A 19,982-nucleotide genomic window follows, 5' to 3' on the forward strand; every position below is an offset into this window, starting at 1 on the left:
TTTCGCACACATAAACGGCGACATTTGGATGAATATTTTCTTCCTGGTAGAAGTCATACTTTAAAAAAAACCCCATCATTACATAAATAAACATTTAACCGTTGTCATCTGCGTGTTGCCGTAAGATAAAACAATAAAAAACTGATGTCGTTTCCGTGAACATTTATTTCGAAAGGAGAACTATTAGCCGGAAGTTGTCCAGTTCCTTTGCCTAAAGGCGGTATTTTATGTCTTATCTCTGACAGTGCGTGCTTTGTGTTTCTCCATAGCGAAGATATTCTATATAACCACATACCCTAAAGAAGCAATCCCGGCAGTCGGCTTTATGTGCTTCGTGGACTCGTGAAACCGGTGTTTGCTAACTGCTTAGCTAACATGGCTGCTAACCCGCCGGGACAGGGCTTTCAGAACAAAACCCGTGTGGCCATCCTGGCGGAGCTGGACAAGGAGAAGAGGCGGCTGCTGCAGAGCCAGTCCATGAACAGCCCCGGAGCCAACATCCCGCTGTCGTCCAGACCCAGCCTGAAGGAGGTGAGGGACAGCGCTGAGCAGCAGCATATCGCAGCCCAACAGAAGGCCGCCCTGCAGCACGCTCACGTCCACTCCTCCGGGTTCTTCATCACCCAGGACTCCTCGTTTGGGAACCTCATCCTCCCGGTGCTCCCCCGGCTGGAGCCCGACTTCTGACTCTAAATACTGACCCCGACCCCTAAGCCCAGCTGGACAGAGACATTTAAACTGGTTATTTTATGGTATTGTTGATCTGATGATGACTGATATTATATTTTATTCTGCCAGGGAGACTAAAACACGTCACAGACAGAATAAAATATTTGAGCGTAATGACCTGTGTTAAGCCCTCACACAGATTATTCTTCTTTAATTATGCGATCATGACTGTGTTTCTCTCAGATCAGTGTGAGTCAGGATGAGAAGTCAGCTGCTGGCATAATAACAGCTTTTATGTGGAAGGTGCTTTCATCTATGAGAGTCGGAAAAAATCCAAAGAAGCAACAGGATGTAAAACGAGTTTCAGAAATTGTGTCTTCAAAAGGAACTGAATACTGAAGATGCAAGTCTGGATAACCAGATGGAAACAGTTACCGACGTCCTGGAAGAGCCCGAAAACCCCAAGTTTACTGCATACAGTTGCATCACCAACTCATTTTGTTGTTCCTGGTATTTTAGAACAGTTTTTTTTTTAAGTGTGTTGTACTTTCATATGTCACAGTATTATTAACATAGCACATTTCAGCCCAGGGGTACTGACTGGTTTGTGAATATCTGGGCTCATAATTGCGATCTATGAGATATGTGTGGGTTACAACAGTTATTTGCCCAGAATCCTTCAACAGATGACTTACTATGGAAGCACAAACATGAGATAGGTTTAAATAAACTGTTAAACATATTCTGGCATAATTCATATGTTTAATTATACAATTTTCTTTTGCATTTCCTCATTTTATGTTCATTCCAAAGAAATAGATTTGAAACCTTTGAATAACAACTTACACAGAAGACTATCAGGATATCCAAAAGCGAAGGACAGTGTCCTACAGGTGAAGAAGAGAAGGGAGGGTGGAGTGGGTGTGTCAGAAGGATAGCAGCAAGAGTGAAAGGGAACGTTTACAAGATAGTAGTTAGACCTGCTAGGATGTGTGTACAGAGGCGGTGGTATAAAGGATGCTGAAGGCGGAGCTTCCAGGCAGGAGGAAAAGAGCAGGGCCACAGAGAAGACTGATGGAGGCGATGCAGAGGGAGAGAGGAGAGGGCGAGTGCTCACACACATACCTGTGTCAACACACCTGTCAGTCAAAGCAACCACTCCCATCACTTCTCCGTCTCTTTCTGAGACAGCCTCAAGTGGCTTAAAGAGGAACTGCAGTTCTTTTTTTTGCCGCTTCCTTGTTGGCTTCATTTTTAAATCAAAAATACAAGAAACAATTTAATTAATCACTGTTCTTCACTTAATTCCTTAACTTATTATAAAAATAAATAAAAACTTTTCTGCTGTCTCACCTCTGTCAGTTTTCATGCTGTTGCAAGAACAGGTGGAGGTGCAGGTGGAACTTTGACTTCACTGTGGTTTGTATGTGCAGGCAGGAGTGTGACATCTCAGAACAGCAGAGGATTGTGGAGCACGGTGACTCCTGTTGCGACGCCCCCGTCTGACTGTCCTGAGCTCTTGGTCCTCAGCAGATGGCCCACACACTCATTTATCACCATGTCTTAACCCTGCCTGTAAGAGAACAAAGAAAAGGCTAACATTAGAAACAGCCACCAACCAATCCCTTTTACTCCACCGCCCAAAAACCAGTGACAAACTGATAGGTTTGTAGCTTAAACCTATTCGCTGGAACGTTCAAAACAATTCAATTGCACAGCAAAGCAAGACACGAGTAGGCAAAGTTCTTTATTTTTCTCGTGCACGGGAGAGAACTGGACAAACGCCGTTCCTCCGCTTGACCCCAGTTTCTCTCGTCCGCTCCCTCGTAACACTGCTCTTTTATTGAGGTTACGTGAATATACATAGGTTCATTAACATATGACGTCTACCTACACACAAAGAGTACCTTGCCTGTGCGTTGTGTAAGTGTGTGTGTGTGTGTGGTCAGAGTGTGACCCCATAAACGACTTCCCTAACCCTGCTGGTCTGGAAGTCCAGCAGTTCATCTAAACGAAAGGCACTTAGCCTAAAACAGACATAGATACGTTTATCCTACCACAAAACAAATAAGAGAAGGTACGACTTCTCCCATGCTCCCAGGATGTGGGTGTGAATTAGGGGTGGGTTTTAATAATCGATTCATCGATTAAAATCGATTCTGGCTTGGATAACGTGATATCGATTCATTAAAATCCTGAATCGATTTTTTAATATAAATGTATTTTGCCCGAAATTCCAGAATCTCAGGTGAAACGTCACACAATTTAAACAACCACCAAACAGCTAAGACAGTAAATGAGAGCAGGAACACGGATTCTGCACAAAGACGTAAACACAAAGCGCAGACCCGCGGATCAGAATCAGTGAGATGTCGCCTTTCTCACCCGACAGCACGGAGACGGTCGGGGCTGAAAGCCGACAGCTCGCTGATTCTGATGTTTCGGCAGGTCTGCGCTTTGTGTTTGCGCCCTTTTTGCGCTGATTCTAAAGCTGTTAGTTTGATCTCTCTCCAAACAATATTGACCGAACCAGCAGCAAAAGAAGATCCAAACTATGCTTCACATAAACATCGTCATGAATTCACTCTTACTTTTGCTGTTTTGCTTCCACCAAGGGCGTAGATTTGGTTTTGGCATTGGTGGGGACAGATGATTCAACCATGGAACCCTGCCCTGTTTCTTATTTTTTTCCTTTTTTTCTTGATAAAAAAAGGAGAAATATACCTGCCTACATATGCTATTCTACATGCTTTTAAACCATTTAAAATTACAATTCATAGTTTTATATGTGAATTATATAATGTTACATTACTATTAAACAAATGACTGACTAAGTATTTTAGGCTTTAGTTTACTTCAGCCATATTCCATATAAATCAGGTATCATACAAAAATAAAAATAGCTTCAAATACAGTCATGACAATAAAAGAATATGACTTTAAGGACTTAACAACATTAGTTCAGTTATACTACACCAACATCTCTTATAGCACTAAGGGAACACTGAATGACCTGGTGGTTTTTGTCCATAAAACTACTCATCTAAGATTACCACAAAGTAAAAGATCTCTCAAAATTATGCAACATTTTAGGCACTATTGCTCCGATCAAATCAGTGAGCTGGGAGTTTTTTATTCTAAACATGAACTACTGTTACAGCAACAGACATGGACTACTGGTGTCCCACACAACAACTCAATGTCCACTATGTGAAGGAGCCAAACACATGCCTGCTCCTCTCGTTAACTGAGATAAACTGCTGGCATATTTGTTTTACATCTATGCTGTCCAGTCTCTCCTGGTGGACATGGCATACAGCAGCATTGTTTAATCTCATTTGAGTCATTGTTAACCTTAGCCATCTTTTTAGTCTTCTGAGAGCACTGAAGCTTCTTTCAGCCTCAGTACATGCGTTTTATCCTCAGATTAAAATTATTATTATGTGCTTGATGTGCCTCACCTTTGGCCCTGGCTCTTCCCCTCTGACTGCACTAGGACATATTGCTACCTGTTAAAATAACACATTGATTTGTGCCATATAAAAAGTGAGACATGTCAATTCAGATTCTTTGTCAAATATACACTAATGAAACAATTTACATCAGCAGCCTAACAATTGTCATGATAATAAATACTAGTTAATCTATAGCACCAAATCATCAGTCAGTCACCTGTGACCTCGCCTCTTCACCTCTGTCTGAGCAACAACATGGCAGAGCTGCCTCTGTCACCTGATAAATAACAGTGAGACATTCCAAATACATGCAGTCACACATGTGCTTCAAATACAGTAATGAACCACCAAGTCATCATCCAATTTCACCTGTGATCTTGCATCACCATTCCTCTCTGAACTTTGTGTTGGTTCTTCTGTCACCTGACAAATAGGACATACATGACAATAAGAATAAAATGGGTAGGTGCTTCAGTGTGTCTGTCAATTTGTGCAGATCTTGACTCATCAGTAATGTTTGTAGGGTGAGTGCATTTTTAAAACAATTTGTGCAAACTGCACTACAAGGTGGAATATTTGTAAAATCATGACTACCTCATGATATTTTGTCTCAAACATTAACCCTATGAATATGTCAGTGCCATTAGGATGAAATTATTGTGTCACCAACATTTTAACGTTAGACATATAATTTTAACAGCCTCTGTAAACTAATATCCTGGCTTGCTCGATGCTGCCGTTTTCTCTGACAGTTTCAATCAAAATTAGAAATGCTACTCTGGGAGACTGAGATAACTAATAGTGCTGCATGTTGTGCAGTTAGTTTCCAAAACACGTTATTCATGGTTACATACAATTTTAGACTGATGTGGGCCAAAGCCTAGCATAGCCTGTAACGTTATTATGACGAACACATTTTATGAGTGAACTTGACTTTAAGTGACTTACAGGTTTCTTTGAAAAATACTTTCTTATATCCAGGTTCTTCCTTTTTGCTGCCATCCTCCTCTCCTCCTTGCAGGTCCTCGCTGCGCAGGCTTGCCGCTGCTAAAACTAAACAGAGCTCACTGAAAGGCACAGCCAATCACATTGGCCATATTTGTCACATGACGTAGGACTCCAGTAGAGAACGTAATTTAACTCTTTCTGCACCACTGAGTGAATGAGACGTTGACAGATCGTTTTTTTCTTTCTATCGGGTTTGTTTTTCTTTACTCGAAGAGATCAAATTATTGGTGGGGACATGTCCCTTCCGTCCATGCCAAATTTACGCCCTTGGGGCTCCGCCTCTTTCTTGCAGATGAACTCCAGAAACAGTTCACTAAAAGTCAAGGGTGACATTGGTCATACACACAACACACCGAGTGCCTTAGCCAGTGACAGGAGGGTCTGGAGCACTTTTAAAGCGCACCCAAGAAATCCTGGAGGTGACTGAAATTCAAATTCCAACAGCAGAATGAGTTCTTAATTTTACTACAAGCACAGATCTAAAAGTGGCAGACTGAACTCTTTAGGCCCTTTAGACTTATCTGACAAGAGAAAGAACCGAGTCTAAGCAAATATTCAGATGTCAGAAACTTTAGTAGACCAGTTTTACTTGGAACGCTTCTCTGTTCATTCATATATCTGTCTTTGTGAGTGTGTAAAAAGCTTCCTACAGTCCTTACAAGGACTGTTTTTTGTTTGTTTGTTTGTTTTGTTTTGTTTTTTAAAGAGCAGGAATCTTTCAGGTTCTACTGCTACTGCCTTGGGTGTCAGCGACTCTTCTCTGGTGCATTGAACTATTGCCAGCATTTCCCAACAATCCATCTACATCTGGCCACCCTGGGAGAAAAAAAAGAGTTTGTTTGCCATTGTCTTTAAATTATTAAGTATCACAATTGTAATTAGATCATAATTACCTGATCACTCCCAAGATTTTCTCTGAAATGCTTGACAAGAGTAGAAGAAAAAATTCGAATATAGGCAAGTACTGTACTCTGACAGGAATTAAACTTTCAGTTTATTAAAGACAACGATTAGACAATTCTTTAAAAAAAAAAAACAAGTGGACAGAGCCTTTTAACACTTAACTTTTAACACTCTGATCATTATATGAAATGTAATGATTTATCATCGTTGTTTTTCAATAAATCTCATTTCCTAGTGTAAGGATGTTGGAGGGCAAAAAGGAAAAAAGTTTTACCAACCGGTAGGACCTGCACTCTGAACTCGATTACTTCCGCCTAGAATCGATAGCAGAGCGGAGGCTGTCGCTGATGCAACACTGACAGGTCTGTTCAGCCGGTTTCTCTCACCCAGGACTCTTTGAAAGAAGACGGGTTTTGAGGTAAGTCGGCTATTGTGCAGTGTGATTTTACCGTAGAACGACATTGCTGTGAGATAAACAAAAAAATGTAGCAATTAGAAAAAAGCAGCTGAATCGATTATAACCACAGGAGCTAGGTAACGTTAGCTGCACATGGTTTTCTCGCTAATTAGATCCTTCATTCATCGGTGGAAGTTAGCTAAATTGTAGGCTACATGCTGAATTTTAGCAAATTTACCGGGAAAAGATGTGCTTTTTTATTTTTATTTTTTAATTTTTTGGGCTAATTGCGTCTTTTTCAAAACTACCGTTATGTTCATTGGCTAGCCTGCACAGCCTATGGAGCATAAAAGTGAAGTTTATTACATGAATACGGCTTATAGACAGCAAACTGAGCTGCAGTATTTTCAATTTTTTAAAGCGCGCAAAATTTATATGCATTACTGTTTTGTTTCAATGGAAAAAAAACATGGCAGTCAGACGAATGTTAGTCATACCTGTCTGTAGCCAAGATCAACAATAAACCGAAAGCGATTTAACTGGAACTCCCTTATTAAGAACCCCAGGAGGATGACCACTGTGCTTGTGTTACAGTCGGAGCACCCAGCGCCATGGCAGATCAGCTGAGTCCAGATGAGAAATTTAACCTCATCACCAGGAACCTCCAGGTGGGACACGCAGACCGCTGCTCATTGTTACTGGAGCATACAGGTCACACTCACATGTTTCTGCTCGTGTGTGTGTATTGCAGGAGGTCCTTGGAGAGGAGAAGGTGAAGCAGGTCCTTCAGGAGAGAGAGCTCAGGGTTTACTGGGGCACAGCAACCACTGGCAAACCCCACGTAGCTTACTTTGTCCCCATGTCTAAGATAGCAGACTTCCTCAAAGCTGGATGTGAGGTGGGTGTGGCAGAGCTGACTGTGGTTTTATTTGTAGTTGCTTTTAAATTAAAACAGCCTTTTTACCCCCTCTTCTACCTTTCCTTAGGTCACTGTTCTGTTTGCAGACTTGCATGCTTACCTAGACAACATGAAAGCTCCCTGGGAGCTGCTGGAGCTCAGGGTCAAATACTACGAGCAGGTTATCAAGGCCATGCTGGAGAGCATCAGTGTACCTCTGGATAAACTCAAGTTTGTCAAAGGAACTGACTTCCAGCTCAGCAGGTCTGTTTGCTTATTCAGAGGCTGATCTGACATCCACTCGTTCAACTTTACAGTCTCTTAAAACTTGCCTGTAGCTGCAGCTCATACTGAACGTGTAGGTGTTACCATGTTTTCCAGGGAGTACACTCTGGATGTGTACCGCCTGTCCTCCATGGTGACAGAGCACGATGCTAAGAAGGCTGGAGCTGAGGTGGTGAAACAGGTGGAGCATCCTCTCCTGAGTGGTCTGCTGTACCCTGGCCTACAGGTAATAACGCTGTTCATAGAATTGAGATGCTGGTGTCATCACACTGTGACAATGCAGTAGTTGAAGTTTCTCAGATGTGTCCGTGTCACAGCTTAGTATTAATCACAGTAACCGTATCTTGTGTTTTTCCTCATGCCCTCAGGCTCTGGATGAGGAGTACTTGAAAGTGGATGCTCAGTTTGGAGGTGTTGACCAGAGGAAGATTTTCACTCTGGCAGAGAAGGTATCCTACACCTTTGCACATTTACAGAGTTTTTTCCTTTAGTTTTAGCTCAAGTCCTCTGCAGCCTCCCAGCAGCGCACAGCTGCTAATGACTCTTTAGTCATTAGCAGCACTAATGTACTGGATTCCTTTGAATCCAGTACATTAGTGCTGTGACTTATCATACCTTCCACAATAACACTGGTATAATTTTCACGCGATTACAAAAGCGTCATCTTGTGAAACTGGTGATATAGTGATGCATTTCTGTTTGCTAGTGTGGGCAGCAATGGCCTAAGCCCACTTATGTCTGAGTGCGAGAGCGGTGTGTGTGAGCTTCCAATGACGATTTGTTTCCTAAAAAGGGAGCAGCTGTACGCCAATAGTGTGGTAGTGGTTTGACTGTAAGAGGCACACACTTTGCAAACTATGAAAGAAAACGGTAAACATCAAACCGGTTTCACTACTTGATGCAAAAACGCACTGAGAATATGAAGACAAAGTTGAAGGAGAAAATGCTCGAGAGATATAAAAATATCTCTTATAATATATAAGATAAGGAAAATAGTGGACAATACCTCCCACCCACTCCATGACGTGCTGGCTAGTCACAGGAGCACGTTCAACGAGAGACTGAGATTCCACAAATGCACCACTGAGTGACAAAAGAAATCATTCCTGCTTGTGGCTTATATCCCAGTACAACTCGTCCATCTAAGGCACAGTACAAAGTCAATAGTTACACCCTTTTTACACATGTTCTAAAGTGAAAGTAACAAATAACCAACTTTACTGGTTAGAGTTAAGTGTCAGTCATATATATTTCATCTCTGTGATATTCTGGATATTCATAATTGAGCTATTTGTATATATTAGAGCTAAATCTCATATTTTGTACTTATGTTTTAATTTTTGCTGTGTCACTGCTATTGCACTCTACTGCTGCCGCTGCTGTTACTGGCACCTTGTGGTGCACGCTTTGAATGAGGTAGACTGTCATCAGTGCAAGTAGCAAATTTCCTTGAGTCATTGTGATATAATTCTGAGACTTCATTGGCCACGCTTAGGCTACGTTCACACTGCAGGTCTTAATGCTCAATTCCGATTTTTTTGATCAAATACGATTTTTTTGTCTGCGTGTTCACACTACAAATGGTAAATAAATGGTAAATGGCCTGTATTTGTATAGCGCTTTTACTAGTCCCGCCTAGGGACCCCAAAGCGCTTTACACACCCAGTCACACTGGTGGAGGCAAGCTACAGTTGTAGCCACAGCTGCCCTGGGGCAGACTGACAGAAGCGAGGCTGCCATATCGCGCCATCGGCCCTTCTGGCCAACACCAGTAGGCGGTAGGTGAAGTGTCTTGCCCAAGGACACAACGACCGAGACTGTCCGAGCCGGGGCTCGAACTGGCAACCTTCTGGTTACAAGGCGAACTCCCAACTCTTGAGCCACGATCGCCCCAAATAAAATGCGACAGCAAACGTGCTCTAGTGTGAACGCTCAAAGCGCCCCGCATGCGCAAAAGAAGACTTCACACACAACGCGCTCTGTTTAGACCCAGAGCAAACAGTATTGTTTGACAGATGGCCGTTAATATAAAGACTTCGGACTTTACGTTTCCCAATTTTTGCTTTAAGTTATTTTGTTATTTACATAATAATGTAAATAACCTAATAATTATCCTTATTGCTGTTTTAGAGGAGCGGTGCTTCAAAGGATAGTTGCAGATTTCTGTCAGAATCTGCAGATTATACAGTACAAATAAAATGTTCACGTTTCTCCAACGTTGTCTTCCCAACAGTTTCACTGACATCTACACGGGATGGTCAGGAAGCGTTCGCGATGTCTTCTCTGGCGCTGATAATTGGCGTCTGTCTTGTTTCGGTGACGTAAAAGACGGATTTAGTGCAACATGACCATTCAAACAGCAGTCGCTTTCTAAAACATCGGATATGTATCGGATTCAGTACCACATACGAAAGTGACCCAGATCGGATTTGAAAATATCGGATTTGCGCCGTTCACACTGTCATACCATGATCGGATATGGGTCGCATAGGGTAAAAAAAAATCGGATTTGATGCGCTTTCGCCTGCAGTGTGAACATAGCCTTACTTACACCTGCTCTGACTTTTGTGGAGGCTGAGACTCATTAGGTCCTTAGCTATGCAGTCCCGTGCTCAGAATGCAGTCCTTTACATCCAGAGAGGAATGGGAAGTTCATTTACTTTCCTCTTCCTGCACTCTTATGAATGTAGTGTGCTGTAGGGATTACTTTTTTAACCCCGAAGTTAGCCTGACTTTGATGCTTCAAAGGTCGTGGTGCTCTCACAAAAAGCCAAACGAGTTTTTCTGTTATAGAAGATGTAGAACATTTATTCTGTTATTATCAGAGAGTCAGATCCAGTTCTTTACCTTTCTGAGAATTTTAAGGTTTTCTCTCATGTCAGCTTCTATATTTAGTTACATGTGAAAGTGTGATAACAGACTAGTACAGAATTGATAACATTCAGCTGTTTGTGCAGCTGTTCAAGCTTTTAACCTGTGTTGTTCGGCAGTACCTGCCCTCTCTCGGCTACGCTAAACGTGCCCACCTGATGAACCCGATGGTGCCGGGGCTGACGGGGGCTAAGATGAGCTCTTCAGAAGAGGTAAGGTCATATAAACTTAGTTTGTCATGGAAGGAAGTGATTGGAGTTCAAGATTTCGACGGGAAATTTTCTCAACACTCCGTCCATCTTCATTTTATTATCTGTTTTTGCTTCCAGGAATCGAAAATCGATCTGCTGGACTCCAAAGAGGATGTAAAGAAGAAGCTGAAGAAGGCTTTCTGTGAGCCGGGCAACATCCAGAACAATGGAGTTCTCTCTTTTGTCAAATATGTCCTCTTCCCTCTACGAGGAGGTAGAAACTATTTTTCAATCTCTTCCTGCAACCTGGCTTCAGACTTCCTTTTTTTTCGGCAAATCAATTTGAATAATCAAATGAGTTGATCATTTGTACTGTTGTGTTTCAGTGTTCTCCATCAAGAGAGACGCAAAGTGGGGCGGAGACAAAGTTTACAGTGTGTTTGAGGAAGTGGAAAAGGACTTCGCTGCAGAGGTGAAGGACGCCTTAACTGGTTTATTTGAACAATGAAGTCTTCCCGTAACGAGCTCTGATTTAACCTGTGGTTAACTGCTGTTTATAGATGATCCACCCTGGAGACCTGAAGGCCTCTGTGGAGGTTGCACTAAATGAGCTACTGGAGCCAATTAGAAAGAAGTTCGAGTCTCCTGAGCTCCGTAAACTTACCAGCAACGCCTATCCTGATCCCTCAAAGACAAGTCAGTGTCAAACCGTGTGGCTGCTGTGGCTTAAAGCGGGAGTTGGCTTCATACTGAGACTTAATGCTGTCTTACTTGTGTGTTATTAGAAGCAGGAGGGAAGGGCGTTAAGGCCGGAGGAGGAGGAGGTGGTGGTGGAGGAGAGGACGATGAGCTGGCTCCATCCAGACTGGACATCAGAGTGGGAAAGATCCTCAGTGTGGAGAAGGTAAGTTATTGTCATTTCATTATAATCAGAACTTTTACATCATTGGATAATCACTGTGGAACTTAATTTCCACCCCTCTGTAGCATCCAGACGCTGATTCTCTGTACCTGGAGAAGATCGATGTAGGAGAGCCTGAGCCGAGGACGGTAGTCAGTGGGCTGGTGGCCTACATTTCACAGGAGGACCTGCAGGACAGACTGGTGTTGGTGCTGTGCAATCTGAAACCCCAGAAGATGCGTGGGATCGAGTCTCAAGCCATGCTGCTGTGTGCCTCTATGTGAGTTTCATTTTTGGGGGCTGGGTTGTTTTGTTTTTTTGTACAAAGTGAAATTTAGCTTAAATTTCCAACTCCTCCGATCTCTGTTTGTTTTCCAGTGAGGGCGAGCCCAGAAAGGTGGAGCCTCTGGATCCTCCAGAAGGTTCGTTGCCAGGGGACAGGGTCTTTGTGGAAGGGTATGAGTCAGGCAAGCCAGATGATAGACTTAACCCAAAGAAGAAGGTGTGGGAGAAACTCCAGGTATGTTTCTTTATGTATGTTTAACGTTAAACCGCTGTATTTTTCCCCCTCTACTAAAGAGCTAACATTTAAAGTACAGACTGTAAAATCATGTGTGTTATCTGGTATTTTAGGTTGACCTAAAGATATCAGACGAGTGTGTAGCTCAGTGGAAAGACAAGCAGCTGATGACCAAACTGGGGCAGATCACATGTAAGACGCTCAAAGGAGGGAACATCAGTTAAACACACAAACGCTGAAGCTGCTCCTGCTCGCCACAGCAACAGTACTTCCATCGAGTCGCCATGGCAGCAGCATCAAGCTTCATCTGGATGTTTCCTGAAGAGTGACGGCACATGACGTCTTGTGTCTTACATGTTTTAAACTCTCTTAGACAAATTCTGTTATCACGCGTCAATGGAAAAGCATATGAAAGATAAAAATGATGTAATTAACAACCTGATTCATTACTTTTCCTTTCTTTGAAGTTGTTTAGTGTTACTAGTACACATATGGGGGAAGAAAGGGCCTTTTCAGTTAAAGGACTCTGGTCTTTATAGCTCATTCGTGGAAGTAGCCAATGAAAAATATCTCAGGTTTCCTAAAAGGGACTGAACGTTTCCTTAGTTACCTGTTTTACTGTTTGCCTTCATGGTAAATGTGAACATCAGGACTGTGGCCAATCTGCCAAATCTGCTTACTAAGCATAGTTTTATGGGTTCCCAACATCCTATGTATATAAAAATCAATATGCCTTGTACTATATGACGGTTGTATTTTGACTAATGTTGCACAGAAATCCAGATCTGAACATTAGTTGTTATAATCAAACCATGCATCATCATCTCTAATGTGTAATAAACACTGGTTGAAGTCTGAGTGAGAATATCATTTGTGATCTGTGAGAAAGTTTTTGAACTATGAACACAGGAAACAGTTTAATACACTTAAATTTTATTTATAGAAGTAATAACTGCACATATTTCTCTATAATCAGCAAAACAGATTTTTTTGACCCTGTGTGAGGAGTCAGTATAATTCACTCAATGATTCTGAGAGGGGGAAAGTTTTGTGCAAATATATTGAGCTGTATTTTTTTTCCACCATAAAAAGGCTTACAGAGTTACAGAACATGTATTAAAGTGGACCCATCGTGCTCAGTTTCAGCTGCATGTCTTTATCAATGGATGAAGTAGTTTGTATGATTCACAGTTCAAAATAATAATGATTTTTTTTTTTAAACCCAGGCTTTAATTCATCAACCATCTGAAACAAGTTGTTTTTGTCTCTTTCCCCTCAGTTTAAGCAAACTTTCTCCTGATTGGCTGCTCCTTAACAGGCCTGTGTACTCAGTGCTGTGTGCCTGAGATTCCCACTCTCACTTAAATTAACATCCAAAACTAAAAAATGCCATCTGAAACTGAGGCGTGATGTCTGAGCTTTTTGTTCACAGACATTACAATAATAGGTCCGCTTTTGAAAACACTGACATCCTGCTCCAGTGTAATGGTCCTCCAGGGCCAGTCACCCCAGTCGTAGCCCTAAAGGTGGTTTTCAGATGAAACAGATTCTTAAATATTTCATATTTGGTAGGAAAAGGTGACTGACAGTGCTACTGGTGAAAACAATCACACATAAATAAATAGGATACTGATGAGCTGGCTTTGCAGACATCCAAGAATTGTTAAAAAAAAAAAAAAAGCATTTACTTGATATTTCACCTACTCCCGTATTTAGATGCTTTTATTCTGTTAAGTCTGAACTGTTTATTATATGTTGTTTACAAAAGTGCATCTCGGGAAAACAAAAACACTGAATTCTTAAGTATGCGGCATCCCTTTTTGACAAATGCTTTCCACACCAAAAAGCGTGAATGATGCTAAGCTCAGTAATTTCTTCACTCAGTCTAAGTAAGGAATGGATATCCTGTCCTACAGTGGATGCTTTTGTCAGACAATATTGCAATATATATAATACAAGAGGAGGGGGAAACAGACCATCTATGTACAGAAATGCTTTTTTTTCGAAGACAAATTGTTTTCTCTGAGTTGAAATTACAACTACCTAATGGAACCTCTGGGAGGCGATCTAACACAAGCTAAATATTTGCAATTCAGCCAATGTACAGTGCTTCACCCTGAGGGGCCTCGGTAGGACATAAACTATATTTTTAGAAAAATATTTCAGAATAAAGCTATTTTAAAAAATTGGGAGTGATACTTTTTTTTTTTTTTGCATAAATATTAAGGAAGGCCAATACAGGCTAAGGCTTTTTGGAGGAAACGCACACAAATACTTAGTTAATGTCTCTTAATGTCAGTCAGTCTCTCTTGTGAGTTGTCCTTTTTCTGTTCCTCTGGTATCAGCCTGGTTCTTGTTTAATCACCAAAGAAGTCTTTCAGAACAGTGTTTCAATTGTGTCCGCTGTTACTCTGGTTGCTGGAGGGGGAAGACAAGTGGTGGTTAGACATTATAGCATCACCATAATACAGTTACAGGAACACGCTTGATGAGTATTCCTTCCTAATCTAATTGAATTACTGAGACATGATCACGAGCTTCAGGTTACGGTTAATTAAAGCACATGCTTGCGCATTTAACTGGAAAAAAAAAAAGTCTGTAGGCAAACCAGCAGCATCTGTACTGGGCTTGTGCAGGAGGTGACTCTTATTCTGCAACCTCTGCTTTGCATTCTGCTTTTTCATGGCAAGAGTTGGAAGAGTTATTTATTCATGCTGGTACAGAACAAACCTTGAAGCTGTTGCAAATTCAGCAGCAAAAACACCAATGAAGGCACAAATATAATGATAAACTTACTTGTTGTTTCAGACAGGTTTATTCCACTAATGTGTTCTCCTCCTACTACTGCTCCATTCCCTTTGACATTGACCTCCATCTTTGACAAAGAATTCGGAAGACTCGGTGAAGAGTTGATGCTGCTTTGCGTCGGCTTCTTGGCTACAGGTGGAGGAACTTTATCACACTTCACTCCATCAAATGTCAACACAGCAGCCTTGGATTGATCGGACACTTGCATGAGCTCAGCTGCCAAGCTTTGCTTTAGATTTGCCTGAGCGTCGGGGGATGAGGCAGTCTCTATGACAACCTTTTTTGTGCTTCTAGAGAAGATAAAGCTAGCAGTAGAAGCTGGAGACTTGTGCATGTCATATCCTTCGTGTGATTTCCGTGACAAAGCTCCTGGGTCACTGACACAGCTGTATGTCGATGATTTCACACCCAGTTTGGAGGGCAGACCATCTCTTGAAGACATTGCTGCAGTTTTCATTCGTATGGCTTCCTGTAAGCGCATTGAAGGACTGGTCATTGTCACAGAGGATGATTTAATGGCCTGAGGGGGAGATTTCAGTGACAAAGACTTGCGGATGGGTTTTTGAGGAATGTTTTGAGATCCTTGGATAGAAACTGGGGAATTATCCTTAACTGGTGCTTCCTCATTTGTGGACTTGTCCTCTGGCGGACTTTGCACCCGATCTTCGGTCATGTTGACTGATCTCAGGCGAACCATTTGAAGCAGGGAAGGGGTGACAAGAGGTATGTTAGCATCCTCTTTGGGAATGGGAACACTTTTGTGGCGGGAGAGGAGCTCCTTGGTCCTGGCATCTCGATTTGCTAGGCTGGAATGTCTTCTGAAATTAACTCCATGGGTTAAATTATCTGACGGTAGAGGAGGTGCTATGGGCACAGTCAGAGCTGAAGACTGAGTACTGATGGACACAGGGGGCTCTTCAATTTGCAGAGAACCTCGCTTCTGGAAACTGCCGGGAGGATCTACAGCTGTGTTTGGTACTGGGCTTTCTGCTCTTCTCATACTTGGTATAAGAGGCGATTCCACTGGTGGAGGCAATACAGTCTCTAAAACAGATGAAGAAATCTCCTCAAAAGCTATAGATTTTGGAACCTGCACTTCAATCACTGGTTCTGTGTCATTTATAACTGGTTGTGGAACAGTTGGGTGCAAATCCGAACTCTGTACAGTCTGCACATTAGGGTTGCCCAACTCTGTGATGCAACCAGCCATCACATCTGGTGCACTGTCGGTTATGATGGATGGAGGAGGAGGCGGAGGAAAGTCAACCTCATCCACTCCATCAAATACAGAGTCCCCTTCCAAAGGAGGTGGTGGAGGTGGCCAGGAGGACTCTACAATGTGGATCTCCTCCTGTACCCTTTGTAAATCATTTGGAGGTGTAGACACTGCTGAGGGAGGTGTTTTCCTTGATAGAGGCGGTGTTGGGTGGTATGCTGGGGGAGGGGTAGGTGGCGGAGAAAACTTATTGATTCTGGGGACCTCTATTGAAAGTGTTTGCATGGACTGGACTTCACTTCTGTCCGTCTCAGCCTTGCTCTCGTCAAATAAAGCTGTCACACCTTTCTCTAAAGACGTGTAGTTCTCCACAGATATATTGACCTCTGCTGTGCCACTCGTTACATTGTTCTCTTTCTCCACTGATTTCTCCGCCAAGACCATTTCCCCTTTGTGCAGTAATGTCATGGGTTTTTTCATGACAGGAGGGGGATCTTTCTTTGGAGTTGTCCCTTGACTCTCTGGCTCCTTCATTACAAAGCTACTACTCTGTTCTTGCTGCTGAACATCTACGCTTGCTTTTCTTTTGTCCTGGACGAAAGGTGTTTCTTGTTCTGGATATTCCTTACCCTCCTGCACCACATGGACTCTGTCAGGATGCATTGTTGATAGTAACTCAGGCTTTGCTTGAGTTTTGGACAGTTCTATGATAGGTTTGTCTGTAGCTGTTTGAATTTGATCCAAAACCTGCATCTCTTTCCTAGTTTCAGTCTGGGTTCCTGTGTCGTTACTTGTGCTTTCCTGTACTTGTGCTGCTTTTTGTTTAACATTAGGGCAAGGCCCACAGAGGAGCTCAAAGGTACGTCTGCTGTGGACCCATGTCTCTGGAGGAGGAGGACATGGTGCTTTGACTTTAGGAGGTGGTGGGATGTTCAATAGCTCATTTACTTCCTCTCTAAAAGTTGAGGTATTGTTCTTCAGTGCAAGGTCTTTTGTAGCAACAGTTGGTGAAGATCCCTGTGGGGGCTGATTTGAGCTACACACAGAAACTTCTGTATTGGCAAGCTCAGATGTTCCAGATGATAAAGACGTAACTGAGGATGAAGGAGATGCTGCTGAGGATGAGGCTCGAGACGCTGATCTTTCCGGCTTGACTGGTTTCTTCTTCTGCTTGTCCGGGGAGGTTGGGGAGATCCCTTTTGGAGAAAGCGTTGGCGTGCCACTCTGACTAGAGTAGCCACTAGATGGAGAAATGGTCCGTTCAAATTTCCCATCCTCTGGTGGAACTTTCTGTGGGGAGGAACTAGATTCTGGAGATAGCCCATCTTCATTTGAAGATGCCTTAGCAGAACTCAGAGGATTGGCGGAAGAATCTGGGGAGCTTGACCTAAGGAAGTTTGATACATCTTCGGGTATCTTAGTGCTATTTGTAGAAACCAATTTTGTCTCATCCTCTGGTACAATATTTTCTCTAGTAAATGTCACCTCCCCAGAAGCAGAGTCATTAAGACTTTTGTTATCCACAAGAACCACCCTGGAGTTACCTCTAATCTTATTACTGTGCAGAGAGTTTGATCTACGTGGTGGTGCTGGAGGTTGCTTGGTCTTCATAACTGAAAGGCTACGTTTCTTTTTATTCTTTGCTTCTTCTCCAGCAGCCACCGCCACTGATTCACCAGATTCTGTTGCTGGTCTTGTAACAAGGTTTTCACCTTTACCGCTAGAGCTGCTAATCGCATGAACTGAGCTACGGAAACTAACAAGGTCCTGATCCCCAGCAGTTTGTTTGGTTTGCCCATTTAGACATACTCTCTGTGAAGAGTTACTGCTTTGTGTGCTACCCTTGGAGGACACTGGGGATGAGTTTGAAATAATGGTCTCAGAAGACTTTGACTCACTCCAGTTTGACCCTGAAGCTGATGTGGCCAGTGTGGAGTCATTGTGATAATGGTTTGTCTGGGAAGTGTCACCATCTGATCTTCTGGATAGCAAGGGGCTGACTGCCGAGTCCCCAGATGCCAGGCTGCTTTTGCTTACAGTGCGAACACTGCTGCCATGGTTGACACTGCTGCCACGAGTCCGGCTGGTACTGCGGTCAATCTCAATGAATTCAATCGATGCTGGCATTACAGCATTAGGAATGATTGTAGACAAGTAAGTGGCCTGTGGAGAGATAGACATCACTGGCCCCTGAAAGAAAACAGAAAATGTTTCACATGTAAATGTGACAAATCGCCAATAATCAACTAGGAATTAAAAACAAAGTTCACACAACTAATTTAAAGACAGTTTTCTTATCTAACAGCTTGATTTAATTCCTACCTGGGGTTCCTGGAGGAAATTAAACATTGAAGGAGATAAAAAGGTGGATGTTGTCATGCCAGGTACTGCAAGAGACTTGGGTCTTAGGTTGGAGGTGGGAAAGAGATGGGAACCAAAGTCCTGGTGGTCCTGGAGATGCTTCCTCACCAGCTCTTCACCTCTGAATGCCTGCTTAGAGTGGAGTGGAGTGGACCATTCTTGAAATATAAAAGGCATATTAAACTTATAACATATATCAAAGCTATTTACAATGAATAGGTTCTTTCTGAATAAGTCTTTACCTCCAGCTCTGAAACATGTACCCTTGCTCCCAACTTATTTGCCACTGGAGTCCCATCATCTGTAGAAATGGTGACGACACCTGATGATTGGCTGTTACTGATCTGTGTGTTGACAGAGACCTCAGTAGAAACAAGCGGCTGAAAGGTGGAGTTTCTGTTTAGGCCTGTGAAGAAGGTATATCACTGTTAGCACCATTAGTAACATGGTAATATAGTTTTAGTTCATCATCAACAAAGAACAATACTTTGAGCGTACCAAGTTCTTTCTGGACCTGGTTGGGAATACCCATGATGGTGGTTCTCCTGGTCTTCTTCCTGCTCTTATCTTGTCTTTTGATTGGATTCAGGGGCTTGAATGTAGAACCTGTAAGTAAAAAAACAAAACTTTCACATGTGCACATTTCAGGCTTCAATATTCTTGTCTTATTTTTCGCCACACATTAAAAAACTGAATTGTGAATTCTTTGCTTTGTAGGTTGTGCTGTAGAACTGGCAAAGCCCCATCTCATGTTCATGCTAACTGCTAATTGAAATTCTGTTGACTGTCCTTTTTAGTGATTAATTGTGGTCATTATGACAAATGTGGCAGCAAATTTCAGGTATTCCCACAACCAGAGAGAAGGAGCAAGTTTATGCTAATCCTTCCTAAGAATCTACTCTCATATTTGCAGCTCTTTAAGGCTCTACCTAAGCTAGATGTTACCACCAACATGCTAGCATGCCTATAATGATTATCCTAGCATAGTAATGGGATGCAAGTATGCGGTTAAAAATCTTCTACTTTTTGGTGTAGCCCATTAGAGTGACAATTAGTACCAAACAGTATGAATAAAATGGATGGAAATGTCATTAGTTTTTCAAGTAATACATAACAGATTCTGGAAAAATAAAAACAAATTTAAGAAAAATACTTAATGCCTACGGCTACATCCACACGTACCCGGGTATTTTTGAAAACGCAGATTTTTCTATGCGTTTGCACCTTTCGTCCACACGTAAACGGCGTTTTCGGTCACTGAAAACAGAGATTTCTAAAAACGCCTGCCAGGGTGGATATTTTCGAAAACTCAGTTTTTGCATTTACGTGTGGACGAGAAAAACGGAGAAAACGCAGCGTCAAAGGTGTGTGCCTTTTTTGACGTCACACTGTGCGCCACGTTATTGTTTCGGTGAAATGAATTTCTACAATACTGTTACTGTTAATTGTACTCTCTGCAGTGTTTAAATGCTTACATATACACACACAGTTACTGTCCC

The 19,982-nt window shown here is 42.3% G+C and overlaps 3 protein-coding genes across 7 annotated transcripts in view; 2 read left to right on the forward strand and 1 right to left on the reverse strand.

The window, feature by feature from the left end:
- The first annotated feature begins 144 nt into the window (after positions 1-144).
- On the forward strand, positions 145-1,411 carry LOC146362604 (SOSS complex subunit C-like). Its single transcript, XM_084919363.1, has one exon. The coding sequence runs from the start codon at positions 376-378 to the stop codon at positions 685-687; it is 312 nt and encodes a 103-aa protein (XP_084775489.1). The 5' UTR covers positions 145-375; the 3' UTR covers positions 688-1,411.
- Positions 1,412-6,331: 4,920 nt separating this feature from the next.
- yars1 (tyrosyl-tRNA synthetase 1) lies at positions 6,332-12,956 on the forward strand. The gene is made up of 14 exons (XM_084918681.1): positions 6,332-6,453; positions 7,027-7,100; positions 7,184-7,330; positions 7,419-7,594; positions 7,712-7,841; positions 7,984-8,064; positions 10,606-10,698; positions 10,816-10,951; positions 11,064-11,149; positions 11,238-11,373; positions 11,463-11,581; positions 11,665-11,858; positions 11,957-12,098; positions 12,212-12,956. The coding sequence occupies exons 2-14, from the start codon at positions 7,044-7,046 to the stop codon at positions 12,320-12,322; spliced, it is 1,608 nt and encodes a 535-aa protein (XP_084774807.1). The 5' UTR covers positions 6,332-6,453; positions 7,027-7,043; the 3' UTR covers positions 12,323-12,956.
- A 58-nt stretch (positions 12,957-13,014) lies between these two features.
- The window catches only part of nhsl3 (NHS like 3), a 42,132-nt gene continuing 35,164 nt past the window's right edge, over positions 13,015-19,982 (reverse strand). For 4 of the 5 annotated variants that reach the window (XM_084918676.1, XM_084918677.1, XM_084918679.1 and 1 more), the window contains 5 exons: positions 18,982-19,089; positions 18,726-18,889; positions 18,445-18,615; positions 14,895-18,312; positions 13,015-14,516 (listed from right to left, as the gene is read on the reverse strand). In XM_084918676.1, coding sequence (XP_084774802.1) covers positions 14,476-14,516; positions 14,895-18,312; positions 18,445-18,615; positions 18,726-18,889; positions 18,982-19,089 — 3,902 coding nt within the window. In that variant the 3' untranslated portion in view covers positions 13,015-14,475. The remainder of the gene's footprint in view (positions 14,517-14,894; positions 18,313-18,444; positions 18,616-18,725; positions 18,890-18,981; positions 19,090-19,982) is intronic. The other variant, XM_084918678.1, reaches the window with a different exon arrangement.

Source organism: Perissodus microlepis, chromosome 22 (genome assembly GCF_051167445.1).
Source record: "Perissodus microlepis isolate ML-2025 ecotype Zambia chromosome 22, ASM5116744v1, whole genome shotgun sequence".
Lineage (NCBI taxonomy): Eukaryota > Metazoa > Chordata > Actinopteri > Cichliformes > Cichlidae > Perissodus > Perissodus microlepis.

Excerpts from the sequence above, each read along its gene's own strand:
- yars1 (XM_084918681.1), top strand. The coding sequence starts at position 7,044 with ATGGCAGATCAGCTGAGTCCAGATGAGAAATTTAACCTCATCACCAGG. Across the intron at positions 10,699-10,815 it reads AGATGAGCTCTTCAGAAGAG|GAATCGAAAATCGATCTGCT; the intron begins GTAAGGTCATAT and ends TTTTGCTTCCAG. Across the intron at positions 11,582-11,664 it reads AGATCCTCAGTGTGGAGAAG|CATCCAGACGCTGATTCTCT; the intron begins GTAAGTTATTGT and ends ACCCCTCTGTAG.
- LOC146362604 (XM_084919363.1), top strand. The coding sequence starts at position 376 with ATGGCTGCTAACCCGCCGGGACAGGGCTTTCAGAACAAAACCCGTGTG.